This window comes from Crocodylus siamensis, chromosome 1 (genome assembly GCF_052110815.1).
Source record: "Crocodylus siamensis isolate JL-2025a chromosome 1, ASM5211081v1, whole genome shotgun sequence".
Taxonomy (NCBI): Eukaryota; Metazoa; Chordata; order Crocodylia; family Crocodylidae; genus Crocodylus; species Crocodylus siamensis.
In genome coordinates, this window is record NC_143395.1 from 154,532,967 (window position 1) to 154,550,717 (window position 17,751).

Consider the following 17,751-nt stretch of genomic DNA (forward strand, 5'->3'; position numbering starts at 1 on the left):
TGCCCCGCAGTCTCGCGGCGGCCCCTCCCCCCTTCTCTCCGGGGAGCGATTGGTCCCGCCTGTGGGGCGGGATGGCGGAGCGCGGCGGCGGCGGCGGTCGGTGCTGGTGTCTGCGGCGCCTCGGGCAGGACGGACAGTGGCTGCTGTTGCGGGGCGGCGCCGAGGTGCGCGGGCCGGGGGGGTACTCGACCACCGAGGGAGGGGGACTGGGGAGGGGGGGAGTTTTATGTTGATTTGTGGTAATAGTCTCGCTCTTGTGTTAGGTAGGTGGAAGAGACAGCCTTTCACTCGCTGCCCCTCGCCACCCCATCCCTGGTTTTGGTAGTGTAAGGCCCTTGCTACCCGTTACAGTATATTATGCCATTCACCGGTGTGTCGTGCAGCAAATGTTGACTGGCCACACGTGCAAAGTCATTGCCGCGCTCTGACAATGACTCTCCGGCTCTGCTATAAAAAGCCAACCCCGTATGAAGTTAGTGCTTGGAAATGTGTACCAGCTCTGTTGTCACCGTGTCTGCGCACCCTTTAATTTGTCACCTGTAATTATGCTGCTGGTGACAGCGGCAGCCCCTTGATTCGAGGACGATTTCTTCTATGGGTCATTGAGCCATTAGGTGACCTAAATATAGGGTGCAGTTAACCAGTTAATTGTGTGATCATTACTTTCTGCTTGTGGCCAGTCTAAATTTTTTGTTTAGTTAACCAGTTGATTGTGTAACGTATGTAATTTGTCTATATACCAGGGGCCTACGGGTGTGTCCAGACAAGCACATGTGTGCGATTTGTCACTCCACAGACCCTTCAGCAGTGCCACATACCACATGCACCACCACACATACAGATGTTTGTAGCACTGCTAATTTGCAGGGGGGGAGTTTGAGAACAGGAGATCCCAGTGTCAAAAAAATCCACGCCAATAAAAAGTGGAGCAGGGCACATGGCCGCAGCATGCGCCATGCAAAAACAAAGCCTGGATGACCAGAGCCATACTCTGGCTGCTGGCCAGGGTCCTCCACATGTGTGGATTGCGCCACTGAAACCCTGGTGGCCTCCCCTGTGTCACTGCTGTTTGTCCCCGGGGGAAATGCATGTGCGCGCTTATCTGGACGCATCCTTAGAATCCAACCCTTGAGGCACTGATCCATCCTACAGGCAGGAGACAGGAGAAGAGAACTAACTGCTGATACTTGTAAGTTTATTGCAACGCATGTTCTTAGGTCTCATAACTTACCTGGGCTACATATCAGGAAAATCCTTTCTTGAAATCTTAATCAGTGGAAATTTGGGTAGGCCTGCAGAAGCTCACAGTTTACAATTTTATTCGCTCTTCATACAAAAGGGTTCTACTGTGTTTGTGCGAAGTAGTTTGCCAATCACGCTTACAAACTCAGCCTGGGTTTTGAAAATTAAGCTGGTTTCTTTCTGCCAGACTCATCTTCATCAGCGAAGCTAATTTACTTAATGTTACTTCTCTGCAATCTCCACTGAAGGCACCATAGCTTTTTGTAGATTTAACAGTAGAATTTGCCCTTGCAGTTGAAATTTAGTTCATTTTCTGATACAGGAGGCAGGCAGGAAACCAGCTGATTCTTCTAGGTGAGGTAACTCTTGAAGTTTAGGAGGAATAGAAACATATGGCTTGTCAGGGACTAAAACATGATTTTGAATGCACAGGGAGATCTCTTGGGCAAGGGAGTATTGTACATGGTTATGTTTCTGGTGTTAACAGCAGCAGTGGCTAGTAGGTTCTTGTAGTACAGCAGCAAAGAAAATGCAATATAAAAATGTAAAGAGCAAAGCTGAATAAATTCCTGATTCCACCTGAAGCCTAATCTCTCAGGTAAGAGGCCCTACAGCAGTGGGTCTCAGCTTTTTTAGACTCAAGGCACCCCTGGATAGTCTTGAGGCACCCCTCCAAAGATGCTAGCTCTTGGTCTTCACTCCTTTTTTGACTACAGAAAAATAATAGTTCTGTTGCAAAGAGCTCAGAAAGACCGCAACTAAGGATTTCTGTTTGAAATCTCTGGGTTTATTTTGTGAATCATGTTTGGATATCTAACAGTGCTAACATAGTGTGGCATCCTGTGGCACACTTGAAAGGATCTCAAGCCACTCCAAGGTGCTATGGCACCCTGCTTGAGAATCACTGCCTTAGCGGAAGGAGGAGCTTAGAACAGGGGTGGGCAATTATTTTGGGTGGAGGGCCGTTTACTGAGTTTTGGCAAGCCATCGAGGGCCTCATGACAGGCAGCCAGGGGCAGATAAATATTCATTTTCTAAATTTTTTATGTGCCACGTGGGCCAGATAAAATGACCTGGTGGACCACATGCGGCCTGTGCACCACATTTTGTCCACCCCTAGCTTAGAAGCTACATGGTTATCTGGAAGCCTTCTGAAGCCTTTGTTCCTCTTAATCTTTATGGTCATTGTCTTCAGTATCAGAGGAAGCAAATTGTTTCTTTTTTCCCAAAAGGCCCAAATACTTCCATTTACTGTTGACAATTAACTTTATCAACGTGTTACCTTTCTTGTGTTTAAATTTATAAATAGTAATCTTTTTGTTAAGGTCAGTTTACTGCTTTAATCTCCACTGTGCAAAACAAATTCAGTGACTATTCTCCTTGTATTTAAGATCAAAGCATACAGAATACCCATTCTTATTTATTGCTAATGTCTGTTGTTAAACTTCTTATTTTTAGGTAACTATAGGTCGAGGATTTGGTCTCACTTACCAGCTAGTATCAAAAATCTGCCCGCTGATGATCTCTCGTAACCACTGTGTTTTCAAGGAGAATGAAGAAGGCCAGTGGACAGTCAAAGACAACAAGGTTAGGGTTACCATATTTCCAGGATCAAAAAAAAGAACACCTGGGGGTGGTGGGGTGGTGTGCTGTGCAGAGCCAGCAGGGCGGGGGGGAACAGGAGGAGAGGTATATGATTGCAGGGGGGGTGGGTGGGTAGTGATATGCCTGTGCCCGGCCTCTGTCCCTCACTCCTAAGACCCTGCTCCCTCAGCACTGCCCATGTTCCTCACTCCTGACCCAAAACCCCCTGCCCTCCAGCATTGCCAGTGCCCCTCACTCCTGATCTGTAGTCCCCTGCCCCCCAACACTGCTGGTGCCCCTTATTCCCAACCCAGAGGCCCCTGTCCCTCTAGCCCTGGTGCCCATGCAGCTCCTGCGCACAGGGAGAGAGAGAGGGATGGACAGACTCTTGCCTGGGCCCTGTGTGCAGAACACATGATCCCCGACCACCAATCACCTTGCGAGCTGTTCTCAGCCCCAAGCATCCAAGCTGCTTGTGCCCGGAAGAAGCGGAGGCAAAGCAAAAACTTAGACATTTGCTCACATATTAAAAACCTGCCAAGACAGAAGGACTGGAGGCCAAAAAAAGCAGGCATGTCTGGGAAAATCTGGACGTATGGTAACCCTAAACAAGGTGTAGTGATTGAATGGGGTCTTAATTGTAGAGCGAGATTGAAGATAATGTTCAGTTCTGGCTGAGCAGTTGCCTGACTTAAAGTAATCTCAAACCATGTAATAGAAGCCATGGGACCTTGCGTTCCTTTAACACATAGGCTTACCTGACCTCTAGGAGGCTGAGTTTGAGTTGGGCTTATTCATATCTGCATTCAAGGGTTAATTTCTCTGTGTAGCTGCTTATCTTTGACAGAACATTTTGAGACTACTGGATAGTGAAGTGGAGCACTGGTCCTCCGAATGGTCTAAAATAGCTTAGTTTAATGAAATAAGGAATAACTCTAAAGCTTGGCAGCCTTAAAAAGGAAAATGCTATTGTAGTGTTAAAAAAAACTGCTTCTGCTTTTTGTACTAGTCCAATAATTTTAGTCTTAATAAATAAAAATTGAGATGATCTCCTGATTGCAAACTGGCTTGTGAGGTGCATGCTTCTGATTTCGTAGAGAACATATGGCATTGCATGGTAAGCATGGAATGGGTTACCTGGAGAGATGGTGGATTCTGTTACTAGGTATTTTTAAAGGCAGGTTTGAAGAGCATTTTCGGGATGGTTTAGATCAGTGCTGCTCAACCTTTTTGTGCAGCAGACCAGATGGACAGTGTCTGGCATCTGGGGCAGGTGTGGCATGGCCCCATCCAGCTGCATGGAGGGATGTACAGGGGACAGCCCCAGTGTGGCGGGTCGGGGAGTGGTGGTGTGTGGGGGGGTATGACCCAGCCCTAATTCAGCCCCAGGGGAGGAGGGGGCCTGGCCCAGCCCCAACCTGGCCGGGTGGGAGGGAAGGGGGCATGGCTCAGCCCTGTGAGGGATGGCAGGGGCAAGGCCTTGGCTCCACCTTGGCTGAGCAGAGGAGTAAGGGGCTGTGGCTCAGACCGCAGGGGTGGGGGGAATAGGTTGGTCCTAAGCTAAGTGCACAGAGGGAAGAGGACCCTAGTCCTAATCTGGGCATGTTGGTGCAGGAGAGGAGAGTCATGGCTGGTCTGTGGTTCACTGTGTGGGGCTTGTGATTTTGGCAGCGGGGAGGGATGGTAGTATTAGCTACCATTGGTCTCCCAGCACTGAGTTTCCTGACCAATGGGTAGCCCCGTAGGCCAGATTCCAAGGCTCTGCTGGCTGCATTTGGCCCATGGGCTGGAGGTTGAGCATCCTTGGTTTAGACAAGGTGATCCTGCTTTGATAGTCATTTCTGTTTTGCATTAGTTCTTTTTCTGTCTTCTCTCTTATTGCTTAAATTAATCTTATTCCTAACAGTTGTGCAGGAAGCTATTGCTGATTGCCTGAGCTAAATTTGTATGCTAAAATAGGATACTGACTTGGTTTAAGACACTGCAGAACTGCTGAGAGAGAGAGAACTTGTTTTTCCTATTTTTTCCTGCAAAAGCACCATGCATTTGTTTGCTTCAATCAAAAAATAACTTGTAGAGGAAATTACATAAATGTATGTTGAAATTTTGCTGATACCTCTGTTTTCAGAGTCTAAATGGTGTTTGGCTGAACATGGAACGCCTTGATCCATTAAAGGCCTATCCTATAGTTGAAGGAGACCATATCCAGCTAGGAGTCCCTCTGGAAAGCAAAGAAGCTGCTGAATATGAGTATGAAGTGATCAGGGAAGAATGGGAGAAAATTAGTCCATTTCTAGCTCCTAGAAATGACCAGGTGATGGGGAAATCTAAGAGCACGAGAACAAAACGTAAATTTAGCTTGGAAGAATCTGAGGCATTGGGAGCAGAAGGCCCTTCAAATTCCAGATCCAAGAGAGACAATGTGCATAGTGAACCTTTAATTAAACCTTGGGAGATGACAGAATTGGCCAAACAACCTACAGAAAACATGGATCTCAAACTACCTTCTCCTGGAACAAGTGAGGAGGAGGAGAAAGCTCCAGTGTATTGTGGTCCTTTGCAGCCAGAGAAAGCACTATCCCTTGGCCATAGGGACCAGAAAGCACCTAGTCTTGCACAGTCTTGGACTGGTTTGGAAATGCTGAAGAACACCCTGGTAGATATAGTGAAGTTGAAAGTCAAGGTGCAGGAGAAGCAGACAGCAGTCTTAAGTATGAAGCAGAAGAGCAGGAAGAGTGCCTGGAAGGAGATCGTGGTGGTGGAAAAAGAGCTGCAGGAGTTACAGGAGCAGTTAAGCACTGAACAGGAGCAGCATCAGCAGAGGGTGGAGCAGTTGGAGAAGACGTTCTGTGGAGAACAACAGGAGCAGGAGGTACAGCAGGAGCTCTTTGTTCTGTGTTGTATGATGCCAAGCGTAGGAGTGGCCAACCTGTGGCATACATGTCATAAGTGACATGAGCAGCCTGTGTGTGGCATGCAGTGGATTGTGGAGGAGGCAGGCAGCACGGTGACAGGAGGGAGCAGCAGGTTGGGCACTGGAAGGGATTAGAGTGGCACTCAGGGAGGGCACAGGGCTTAATTTGTGGCATACCTTGCCAAAAAGGTTGGCTACCGCTGACTAAACAGACTGGGATCCTTGTCCATAACAAAGGCTCCTACTGCTGCAGTTTTTAGAATAGGGATGTTATATACTACCTGTTTCATCACTTTCAAACACATAGCTGTTAAATGGGTAATAGTAGGAAGGATTGGACTAGGCATGAGGTAAGGAATGGGGTAAAAAGCTCTTCACTTCTAAGGCAAGTTCAGAATTCATTATTGCCACCTGAAGGATTAATGGTCTGTATGAAATGAATATTTGACTCTGTCAGGTCCTTTATTCTGGTAGAGGTCAAGGATTGAATGAGTCATTGAGACTGGACTCTGTCCATCTCTAGATATAGGTTTCCAGGTCAAGGTTGAGTTGCATGGAAAGCCTTTTCCTATTCCAGCAGAGGAACTAATGGGTACCGCTGCTCAGAATATATTGATCTATGTTTCCTGAGTAGGTAGAGGAAGGGGGATTAACTTGGAAATAGGGTTTCTTTAAAAAGTGCCTAATGCAGGGTGGATAAAAATCAGTGATTTTACAAAAAAAATTGGATTTTTATTTTTTTCTTGTTTTAAAAAAAAAAACTATATAAAATAGTTTTAGTTTAAGATATGTTAAAGTTCAAAAGATATCATCATTGACTAGGGATTATATCTTCTAATTATATGATATTTGAGACAATATATTCATGTGACCCTTTTAGAAAAGTTTTATAAATAGATCACAGCAGACCATGGACTGTATAAGGGGCCCAATCTTATGGGATTCCCAGAGGCTTCTCTATAGATTAGTAAAGTTTAAAGAAAACCACTATACCCAATGGGTCTCTGTGCTCAGTCTAGAAGATCACATTAAGCATCTCTGTGATGCTTAGTTTCAGTTATCAAACTGTGGATTTGTGTCTTCAGAGATGACATCCTTGAGTGTTTATAGACGTGCTCTGGGAGGTGGGGGGGGATGCTTTAATTAGCAAGCCATGTTAATTAAAAGCTCCTGAGCATCATGTGCATCAGCATTCCTGCACTGAAAAATGGCAACGGGGTGCTTTGAACTAAAGCTCATTGAATGAGCTTTAGTTTGAAGTGCTCTGCCACTGTTTTTCAGTATGGGAATGATGATACACATGATGCTGGAGCCTGCTGGAGCACGTTAATTTCTGCATTTCAGCAGACTTGATTAATTGAGTCTGCTTGAATGCACTGGATTTACAGCACGTCAGAGCAGCCTCACTGCATGTCTATAGGAGCGATAACAGACCTGATTACCCACTGATCAGCCCTCTTGTCTCTCTGCAAGTTTGTGTACACAGAGTCAAACCCTTACCTCTCTTTAAAAGTGCAAAGTTTCAAAGAGTGAAATGAATAAAGGTTATCAAACAACAAGAATATATTTTTTGTAGAAAACAAGGATTAAATCAAAGCTTCCTGACCAGTGAGTGATTTAAATCAATTTGATTTAAATCAAATCCACCCTCAATGATCTTGAAGCAAGTTAGGTCAGTATCTATTAAAATTTGACCATCAACTGGCTGTTAGAATAAACTGTAGTAAACAGGGACACCTCTTTGAGTTTTTTCATAAGTACATTTAAAAGTCAGAGAGAATTCAAATGAATGGAGGAGCTGGCCCACTTGATAGTCTACTGCAAATTGAGATGCTTTTGGTCTACAATGTAGAATGTGCATTCTAGGCTGCAGACAGAAATGCAGCTCCCAGCTGTAACTCAGAATGATTTCTGCAAAGTGTTCAGAGTTACAGCATTACCGCAGACCAAACAGAAGTTCACTGTTCAGAAGTTCACAAGCTCCCAGGGAAATCTAGCTGCCCCTGGGAGCTTGCAGCCAGGTGACCATAGCAGTTGCCAGACTGTTTGCCAGTTCTCACTGTTTTCAGAATGCAAGGAGATAAAGGCAGTGAAGGGAGCTTATTCTTGGGGCTCCCTAGCTGCTGCTGAAGGGTGGGGTGGATGAGTTGGAGCCTCCCCACCTGGGGGGGGAAAGGGGGGTTGAAAACTCCCCAGACTGAACCCTCACCCCACCCCCTTTCCTTCCTCCCATTCTAAAAATAGTGACAGGCTGGAAGCTCTGCAGACATGAGTTACAAAAGATGGTGCATGTTATAACCTCTTTATCTCATACCCCATGCAATAAGGGGTCAGATTTTCACCCAGTTGGCCATTTCTAAAGTTGTTTGCAGCTGTGCACTTGTTTGGTCACAGCTATAAACTGCTTTTTTGTGGCCATATCAGGCAAAAATTGTCACTTCTGTCTGCACCTCTTGAAACGTTGCTTATGAAAGGGGAACCACCTTCTCTGCCAGTGCTGGAGGGAAAATACACAGCAGCAGCTAAGGTAGGTAAGAGTAGTGGTGTTGGTTGTGAATGAAAGTGCAACCTGAACAGTGAATATAAGTTAATTCCATCAGATTTGTTTCCAGTTGGAGCTAAAAACCTTTCCCTTTCCTCATGCAGAACTTATTGCTGCTCTTTTGTTGATTCTTTGAACATTTCAGCCCGTTCTAAGTAAAATAATTTTGGGATGTTCAAGTATTGATATTTTGAGAGAGTGAAAATGCCTCTGTAGCTAGCTGTGATCTTACTAGACTGTAGGAAACACTAAAAGTGAAATGTACCTTGAGGTCTGCTGCACACTGGGAAGGCTGCCTTACTTTATCCTTTTTTTAATGTGTAAAGTTTGTCCCTTTCATTTTACCCATCCTAATACCTCCAGTTTATTTTTGATTATATGCTTGTTACCTGTTTTCCAACAAAAATCTTACATTGCAGTTTCTTTTTCCAGGGAGAAAAACAGGAACACAGGGATGAGAGTCTGAAGGAGCAACTGGCTCAAGTCTTGCAGGAGGTAAATTGGTTCAGCTGTGTAATCCAGAGCTATCTTAACTTTGCTCTCTATTGTCTTGCAAGAAACCTGAGGACTGTCTGATTTCACAGCCCATAGTAGGGATAGGTCCCATGTGTCATGATAACTGACAAATGCAGCAATGATGTGAAAAGACCCAAAAGGTCCCCAAAGTCCAACTTGTACTAAAAGCAAGACTGAAGGAAGGAGAGGATTAGAGCAAGTCAATTTCTAAATGTCCAAAGCTTCTATTTTCAGCTGCTTCTGCAGTTGCTCTGTGTGTGAAGTGTCTGTTTTTCTTCTGCTGTTTCCCAAGGCCATGTGATTTGAAGGTGGGTGGTAGGGAACTGTTTGGGTCCAAGTATAAGGGACTTTTGAATTCATAGAATCATAGAAAAGTAGGACTAGAAGGGACCTCCAGTGATCATCTAGTTCAGCCCCTTGCCAGAGGGAGATTCATCCCTATCCAAACCATACTATACAAATTCATTTTACCAAGCACTTCCCTCATTCAGTCCAATGAATGCATGCTATATTAAAGTCTTGGCATACTCAGTATCCAGCTCTTTAGCAAGTGCCTAAAGATGTTAGTGAGGCTACAGCAAATTTTGGGGTGGCAACAGCCCCCTCCCTCCCCTGCCCCCCCCAATAGCTTCCTCCCAGCACTGCTGCCTGCCCTGAGTGCAGCCCTACCCTGCCAGAAAGAGTCTGCCCCTCACAGATCCAGGGGCACGTGCCATACCCCCTCTGCCCCCCACGCCCTCCCAGATGAGTGATGGGAGCAGCTGCAGGAGCCCCCCTCCCCTTCTCCCCCACACCTCCCAGACGAGCTGTGGCTCCATCCTGTGCCTGCCCACCCTGGCTGGGCAGCAGTTGCCCCAGCCCCGCTCCTTCCTCACCGTGGGGGCCTTGATCTGCCCACTCTATGCCCCTTCCCTCCCCGCTCCCCTTCCACCACAATAGATTTACCAGTTGCATGCAGCTCTTCAAGCTGCTGGGCTGTGCTTGCCACCTATGTGCTGTGCTGCAGCTGTGCGCGTGCACAGGCCACTTATCGGCCATATCAGGCCGATTTCTGATGCAGATGATTTTCCTTATATCGGTGCCAATCTGATATCAGTCTGATGTATCAGTGTCCCTCTAAAATATGCTCTTATGCATTAATTAGCACTGCCTAATGCATATTTAATTTAATACTTCACATTGGAGGTACTAAATTTAATGAGCATTAGAAAAGATACATTAATGCACATGTTGATGTGCCCACAGTTTTCATTTGGCTTTTAATTCTGCTTTACTTGGCATAAAGAAATATAGTGGTGTAGCCACAGTTCATGCAGCTGGGCAGACTCAGTAATAGTCCTAGTATCAAAATGGAAAATCCTCTGGGGTTTTAGGTTTATTGCTTTATGTGTAGGGACCTTCCTACCTGTGTGTTTTGCCTTTAAATACCAAAATAATGTGAACAGGACTGTGCTTCTGTATTCAGCGGTTCATGTCCTTGAATGTAGGCAGGCAACTCTATCTATCTGCCCTAGAAAGGATCTAGAATGTTTAGGCTCAGAACACAACTAGGCTCAGATACAGATTTGAAAAAAAAAAAGGAACTTCAGGCTTAATGTGATTACCCTCAGGGAAGACCCTGGAATGTCTGTTAGGCTTTAATTGCTGAAGTCTTGGTGAGTGTTAATCGCTGGTGGGTGGTGCACAACTGCGATAAGATTCACCCACCAGAAGTCAGAAAGGTGACTTGTTAAATTAGAGATATTCTGACTTGTTAAATTAGATGTCTGCTCTCAGCCTCATGCATCAATATTACACGTAAGATTTCTTTTTAATTGCATGAACCTGTTTTTTGCTTAAGGCCTTCCTGGTTAGGCATTACTGCAGTTTGCATCTTACCCCCTCAGAGACTGATCTTGCTGATTTCTTATCTAATGAAGTAACTGACAGGCAAAAATGAGTGAGCTGAGCTAGCTGATAAGGAGCAGGTATGTTTCACTGATGCTAGTTATAACAAGAAAGTCTTTGCGTTTCTTCTATTTTCACAGCATCACGCTTTGATGGAAGAGTTGAGCCGCAGCAAAAAGGACTTTGAAGAGAGAATTCAAGCAAAGAATAAAGAGTTGGAAGAGACCAAGGTACTGAACAGAGAATCTGATTTCTGTTTGGTTTGTTAGTACAACCTCATATGCTGCATTGGAAAAAACTGATTGTTCAGTATTATGACTAGACAGCAGAGGCAAGGTGTCTTGGCCAAAGATCCTGTTATGGGGTGTCCCTGAACAGGCATGAGCTGAAGTTGCTAGGGCACAGAGAGAACGCAGATGGATGTTGCAGATGCCTTGCTCAACCCCCAACCCTGAATATCTGAGTTTGAAATCCGAAGTGTTTAACTTCCTGTTAAAGTTCATATAGCTAAAACTGCTATGTAATCCATGGGAATATTGCATCTGGGGCTCAAAACAGTAAGGAAATGCATAAAGAGAAAAATTGCCTCTTGCACTAAGAATGATGTGATAACTGAAAGAAATTGAGGAAACCTTCCACTGTACTTGCTCTAGATCTCCTCTTATCTTTGGATCTTTGCATCTTTTTTGGCCTTTTGCTGTAACTTAGAGGTTGTGTTAAATACAGCTTCAGTTGAGGAAATTCCTTCATGTTACTTAACACTAAATAGTATGCTTACTGCATTTTGATGACAAACAGCCAGTGATATTTCACTCTTAAGCTGTCAGTCCTCTGGGCAACGGTAGTAGTGCATGGAAACATCTTGAATTCTCAGACTTTTACATATTTTCTGTGCTCCTGCATTTGAATTCTTTTGGCTGAATGTTCCTTCCAGTAGACCAACGTTCTGATCAAGGTTGTCTTGTGCAAAGTTCATCCAGGAATGAATGTTTGCCTCTGGCTAAAACTCCTAAGTGGTTAACAAGGGCTTGGAAGATGGTCTGGAATTATATGGTTCAGTTTGTAGTTTCTTTAGGCATGTGGGTTTTGAGTAATTGCTGCTGTTCTTTAATGAAATCATTCTTTTTGCAGCATATAGTATTATTGTCTGTAATTCTGTGGTTGCTGACTTGAAACCCTGCTCCTCTCCTTTCTTCACATGAAGGAAGGATGCAAACTCAACATGATAAAACTGTCAGGTTGTGGGCTGGATCTCTTGCACTGACCACCGTACCATGTTCTCTACCAGCAAGTAATCTTGTGTGTGTTCTTTACAGGAGGAAAAAGAAAAAGTGAGAGCTCAGAAGGAAGAGGTTTTGAGTCAGATGAATGATGTACTGGAAAATGAGCTTCAGTGTACCATCTGTTCTGAACATTTTATTGAGGTACAGTTGCTGACAAGGTTCGGTTTTAAAGGAAAGGATTTAAGAAACTTTTTTTTTCCTCTTTGTCAAATCAAACAATTAAAAATAATATCACTAGACCTAGGAAAATGTTCATATTGACTAACATTTTCTGTTCTCTTGTGAATAGTTAAGCCATTTGCTACCCTGAAGTATACTTACTCCATTTTGTTTATTCTCTTGGCATGTATGTTTGTAATTGGGATCACTGAAGGTGAGCCAGATTCCATCATTAGATGGCACACCCCATTTAAAATTAAGCCTGAAATGTCGGTCATTCACTAGTGATGGGAGATCCTTGATTTCAATTAGGCATTAAAAATTTCTCTCCAGCATTGGAAAACTGATGCAACAGCTTGTTTCAGTGCCTGAGAATCAGACAGGAAATTGCCATCTAGTTTCACTGTGGAAGTGCTGCCTGGCTGCTGTGCAAGCTGAGCCTCTCCCTGACCAAAATGATGCAGAAGCCCCCTGGCTCCTTAAGCCAGATAAAATGGCTCCAAGTCACATCTGGCCTGTGGCTGCACCCTGGCTTAACCTGTCTGTGTCCCAACTTAAAATAGGAATAATAGCTGTTTACTGTGACTTGGGAGGATTTCATAAGCAGTGTCTCCTTCCCAGGCTGTTACTTTGAACTGTGCGCATAGCTTCTGCTCCTACTGCATCAATGAATGGATGAAACGTAAGGTGGAGTGTCCCATCTGCAGACGGGGGATAGAATCCAAAACACGCTCTCTAGTTCTGGACAATTGCATTGACAGGCTGGTAGAAAACTTGAGCTTGGAGATGAAAGAACGTCGCCTGACCCTCATCAGAGAGCGCAAAGGTGAGAGGTGGGTGGATGAGGTGTGATGAGTTCAACCCCTGTTTTTGTGTTCATAGGAGAACTTCCTTTGGCACCTATATACTACTGAGAGGCTCAAAAAAAATTAACAGGGAAATTAACATCAATCTTTCAGATGGATTTTTCAGTACTTGGGATGGGAAGCCATTTCAAAGGACATTATATAGCCTTGTAAAATATTTCAGGCAATACATAGCATGAATCCTATAAAACACTTGGAAAACAAGTGTTGAAGACTAAATAGTTTTAAAAACAGATAATTGAACAGAGCAGGACCTGAAAAATTTACCAGGTACCTTCTAGTGAAAAGCTAGATCTATGTGTAGATCACTGTGTAGGCAAATGGTGCATTAGCAGTGTCCTGGTGAGAAGTTTGGCATTAACTTTATATTTGCTGCACTTTCACAAGAGGAATTTATGGTCAGCACTGGATAGAGAATTCTGAAGAGAACACAGGTGCAGTACATGGCTTTGTGCCACACTTCCTTCTTAGTTGGTATTGAATTTTGGCTTCAACATTAATGAGGCATAAAACCACAGCTCTTTTTACTTGTCATTAAAACACACTGCATAAGAGTAAGGGTTTTATGCCTGATGTCCTGCAAAATTCCAATATGAGCAACTGGTCCACTTTCCTTTTTTCAAATCTCTCTCACTTCTAGTCACTGTAGTATCTGGGTGCTAAAATATAGCAGTTATTCTCTACTGCCCTTTCTAATTGCTTTTGTTGTATCCTTAAGACACTGCTTTGTTCTTCTGTAAAGGTGGGTGCATGATCCCTTTAATTTTTATAATGTGTAAAAGACCTTTGGGATCTCTCCTAATGAAAGGTGCTTTTCGAATATTTCAGATCCTCCTTGGTGAAATAGAGTGACATCACTAAACAGTGTCAGCTCTAACCTGAAAACATCACCTATTTAGCCAACTCACTCTGAGTCCCTCAGGAAATGCTGCACTGCTCTCAGAGGCTCTCCAGCACTGCTTCCTGGATTGCTTTCATCTCTGCAGAACTGACACTGCTCAGGCATACAGTACTAATGTGCATCTCTGCAGAGTATGCCAGAGCACTGTTGAAGTGTCTTGTCAGGTAGCTGATGACTGGATGAAGTGGTGTCTTCCAGGGAACCCACTCCATTCCTGCATATGGTAAATCAGTGGTTCTCAAACTTATCTTCGTGCTTCTCTCCAATCAAAGGAAAATGAGCTCAGGTTCCACCTTCACATGTACTTGGACATCATAGTTGTGCAGAACAACCATTAGTTACTAAGGGATAGAAAGCTTGTAATAGTCACTGGCACATTTCAATGAGGGAAGTTGACCTTGCTTTATCCAGTGGTGGAAAGATGGTTCAAACTGAAGCTGGAGGGACTTGACTTTCAGTTAAATATGGACTGCACCAGGGAACAGATTGACCTGAGGAATATTTATCTGTATTCTAATGGCCCCTGGAAACTGAGGATCACATCTCTGTGCTAGGCATTCCATGAACAAGTAGCAAGAGAGACTATATTCCTACTCCATCTTCTACTCAATTTCTAGAGGTCTGACTGGATTTTTTTATTGTCCCCCATGAAGTCCCCTTTCCCTCCCATCTTATTTCCTTTTGTTCCCTCCTCCTCTTGATTGGGAAGACCTTGAGATAGCCTTCTGTTGCCATTTCCTCTGAGTCCACACTGAGAACCATTTAAGATATGGAGAGTGATTCCTTGCCCTCCCTGCAGCCCTGCTGGAACTGAAAAAAATGTAGGAAGTATAAAAGAAAATCCTAATTCATATTTATTTTTAAAGAGTGTAAATAGAACAGACAGAAATGTCCCAGGCAGATGGCCCATAGTTGTAGAAACCTGCTCTAAAATGCACAGCCTGACAGAGGAGGCATTTAAAGTTTCCAGGAGAGCTCTAGCAATTGCACTGTCCACAACCTGGCTATCAGCTTACTTTTGTATTTGTGTGTTTTGAATGCAGAGAAGCAGGATATATCGGTGAACCCAGCCACAGACAGTGAGAGCAGCATAGTTTCTTCCATCTATTCCATCTTGTCGATGAGCAGTTATGATAGTGGTGACTTTGAGGAGGACTCTGACTACGATGATAGCTACTATGTTATCTGAGCACCCATGCTATGGATTTGTTTGCCTGAGAGCCATGCAGAGCCAACACATGGGTGGTTGGGCCCACTACCATCAGAAATTAATGGCCTGGATTGGAAACAAAGGCAGTGAAGAGCCAGGAATGAAGAGCTGCAAACTGAAAGCACTGAACAGAAAGTCCTCTTTGTTCTTAAATGAATGTATAATTTCCTGACCTCTAAAGTGCAAGTGCAATCATTGGGGTAACTGACCCTTTTGTCATACTAAGTAATAACTTATGCATCTACATTTCCATGATCACTTGTGACCTGCTCAGTTAACGTTATGTCCTAGTTTGACTGTGCAGTCAGACTGGGAAGTGACATCTGTTCAAGTGTATATATTGGTTGGCTTTATTTCTGGTGGTGGAGGGTATTTGAGCAGGCTGGCCAAGCAAACAGCAGTGCAGATGTATGTCAAAGTTACAAGTACTGATTTAAGATGGGGTTTCCTTGTTGGAATTTCACATGGCAGCTTGACTTGGCCTTTCCTTTTGACAGTAAATGGTATTATTTTGGTTGTGTCTGTACCAACTCTTTGAGCCTCCTATGCTTAGATGCACTATAGGTTGTATTGTTTAATCTCTTACTGCTCCATTAAGTTTGTTGATTTTTCTGTTGAGTCGATTGACTTTGCCTAAAGTTTTGGCCCTGACTAAGCTTGAATTCTGTTTCTCGCAGCACATCATCCTTCTCTCTCCAGGTTTTTGGAGGTGGGAAGCCAAATCATCCAGAAAAGGCACACAGTGGAAACCTTGTATGGGTTCCTGCCGGCATTTTTTTTTTCTCCAAAAGTGCTGCTATTTTAAGTTAATGATGCATCCTGTTGGCAGAGTAGGGGATCAGCATCCAGTGGGTAATGGCAAGGTGAGGAGGAAAATGGAGTGTGTTTTGTCTTTTTACAGTTTCCAAAATATTGCTGCTGAATTGTGGCATAACATGAGCTTTGTAGCAAACCAAGTTTTTACTGGGGGATGGAACACATGTTGCCTCATTTCAGCAAGCATTTGACTGTGAAGCTCTGTTTCCATTGGCCTGTATACTTGATTTAGTTTTGTTATCTAAAAACTTTTCTTTTCCTATGGGGGAAAAAGATGGGGAGAACCTTTTTGTATGTAGTAGTTGTTTTCTCTCCATGTGCATGTATTTTCTCATTTATATACTTTTCTTTTTTCTAAGGAGGAAAAAATACACCAAGTTCTATAGTGTTGCCTGTTACAACTAATGAGACAAATTTCTGGTAGTTAATCTAGACTCAAATGATCTGGACCCGTGTTTATCATTGCTCTTTTTAATAGCTGTGGTTGAGTAGTGATAGAAACATTTTAGCCAAAGGTACTGTTTTTATGAATTTATTCTGAAAAAAACCTCATGCATTTGGGGATCTGTACAACAAATGTCACAGGTTATGCTGACCTGGATTCACAGGGACCAGTGTGCCAGTAATGTAAGTAAATATAGAAAATGCAGAACCTTTTAGGTTGTAGCATTCCTTCTTTTTTTTACCTCATCTTAGTTTAAAGAAAGTCTCATTACAGTAATGCATGCAGGGCAATGCTATGGCAGAAGAATATGTTCTTTTAACAGGATTTGTCTTATCAGTTAAACTCTGACAAGGTCCAGATATCTGTTCCAGGATATAAAGTTTAAGCAGCTCTGTCCTCCTTAAACTTTAGTGGTTTCTCTTGTAGAGGAGTCACCCCCCTCTTGAGATTTCCCACTTACCAGTGCTCTTAACATCTGGTTAAAGAGGCTTGCTTTAGTGTAGATCCTCTTGAGAAATGCTTGAGGTAGGTAGGTCACCAAAAGATTGTGAATGGTTGACGCTGACCCTCCCTGTCCTCTTGTGTGAAAGTAGGAGATTTAGTTGCCTTCCAGCTTAGGAGAAGCTTATTCAGGATTATAGATGTCTTTTACCAGGTACATATTTTTTCCATTATGATGATGTGTATGTGTGTGTCTCTTTTTTTGCTGGTTTCATTTTACTAAATGTATTTATTTTGCTTCTTTCCCATACCTGTCACTTTTTTAATTACATCTGTTGCAAAGTGGGTAAAATCACCTTTTCTGTCAATGTGTGTCATGGAAGCCATCTCCCTTAAAGCCAATTAAAGAACAGTGTTAAAAAAGTAAGATGAATGCATCCTTTCCACCTTCCAATATCGTCAGTAATTCTCTTGGGTATAAGTCAGTGACACTTGGTCTTGACTGACTTGGGAACTGCTTGTGCACAATTAACCAAGGAGCCACAAATAGATAAGCACCTCTAGATACACTATGGCAAACCCCCTCCAGTTCAAAAACATATAAAAATAGAACCTCAATTATTAGTGCCTGGGGAGTTCATAATCTACTTAAGTTTCCAGTGTGTTGCTAAATTAAGGCTGAACCACTCTTGATTGCTACACTTCAAAGGATGGCACTTCTCCACTCCTGGTGCATAGCTGTCCTGCATCTGAGAAGAAGATGCAGTTTGAAATAGGAGTTAGAGCACATTAGTGGTCCCAAATAGCTATTTGCTACAGCTCTTTATTCTCTGGTTACTTCACAAACCCTCAGCTTAGCAAGGTGGTAAGGACCCTAACCCTGTGATTGTTTTTGGATTCTTCTGTTTGCCCCTCATGAATGGCAAATTTCCAATACCTTAGCAC

The 17,751-nt window shown here is 43.6% G+C and overlaps 1 protein-coding gene across 9 annotated transcripts; it reads left to right on the plus strand.

Annotated features, from left to right (window-relative positions):
• The first annotated feature begins 36 nt into the window (after positions 1 to 36).
• On the plus strand, positions 37 to 17,227 carry RNF8 (ring finger protein 8). Of its 9 annotated transcripts, XR_016442223.1 has the most exons (9): positions 37 to 164; positions 2,701 to 2,829; positions 4,955 to 5,698; positions 8,715 to 8,777; positions 10,826 to 10,915; positions 12,002 to 12,109; positions 12,749 to 12,960; positions 13,822 to 14,117; positions 14,938 to 15,073. XR_016442223.1 is itself a non-coding variant. In XM_090046462.1 (8 exons), the coding sequence occupies exons 1-8, from the start codon at positions 72 to 74 to the stop codon at positions 14,975 to 14,977; spliced, it is 1,479 nt and encodes a 492-aa protein (XP_089902588.1). In that variant the 5' UTR covers positions 37 to 71; the 3' UTR covers positions 14,978 to 17,227. The 9 variants fall into 9 exon arrangements, 8 of the variants coding, with proteins under 8 accessions (XP_089902588.1, XP_089902574.1, XP_089902564.1 ...); XM_090046462.1 differs by lacking the exon at positions 13,822 to 14,117 and having other exon boundaries at positions 14,938 to 17,227; XM_090046448.1 differs by lacking the exons at positions 13,822 to 14,117; positions 14,938 to 15,073 and adding an exon at positions 15,782 to 17,227.
• Positions 17,228 to 17,751: the final 524 nt, after the last annotated feature.

Excerpts from the sequence above, each read along its gene's own strand:
- RNF8 (XM_090046438.1), top strand. The coding sequence starts at position 72 with ATGGCGGAGCGCGGCGGCGGCGGCGGTCGGTGCTGGTGTCTGCGGCGC. Across the intron at positions 5,699-8,714 it reads GAGAACAACAGGAGCAGGAG|GGAGAAAAACAGGAACACAG; the intron begins GTACAGCAGGAG and ends TTCTTTTTCCAG. Across the intron at positions 12,110-12,748 it reads GTTCTGAACATTTTATTGAG|GCTGTTACTTTGAACTGTGC; the intron begins GTACAGTTGCTG and ends TCTCCTTCCCAG.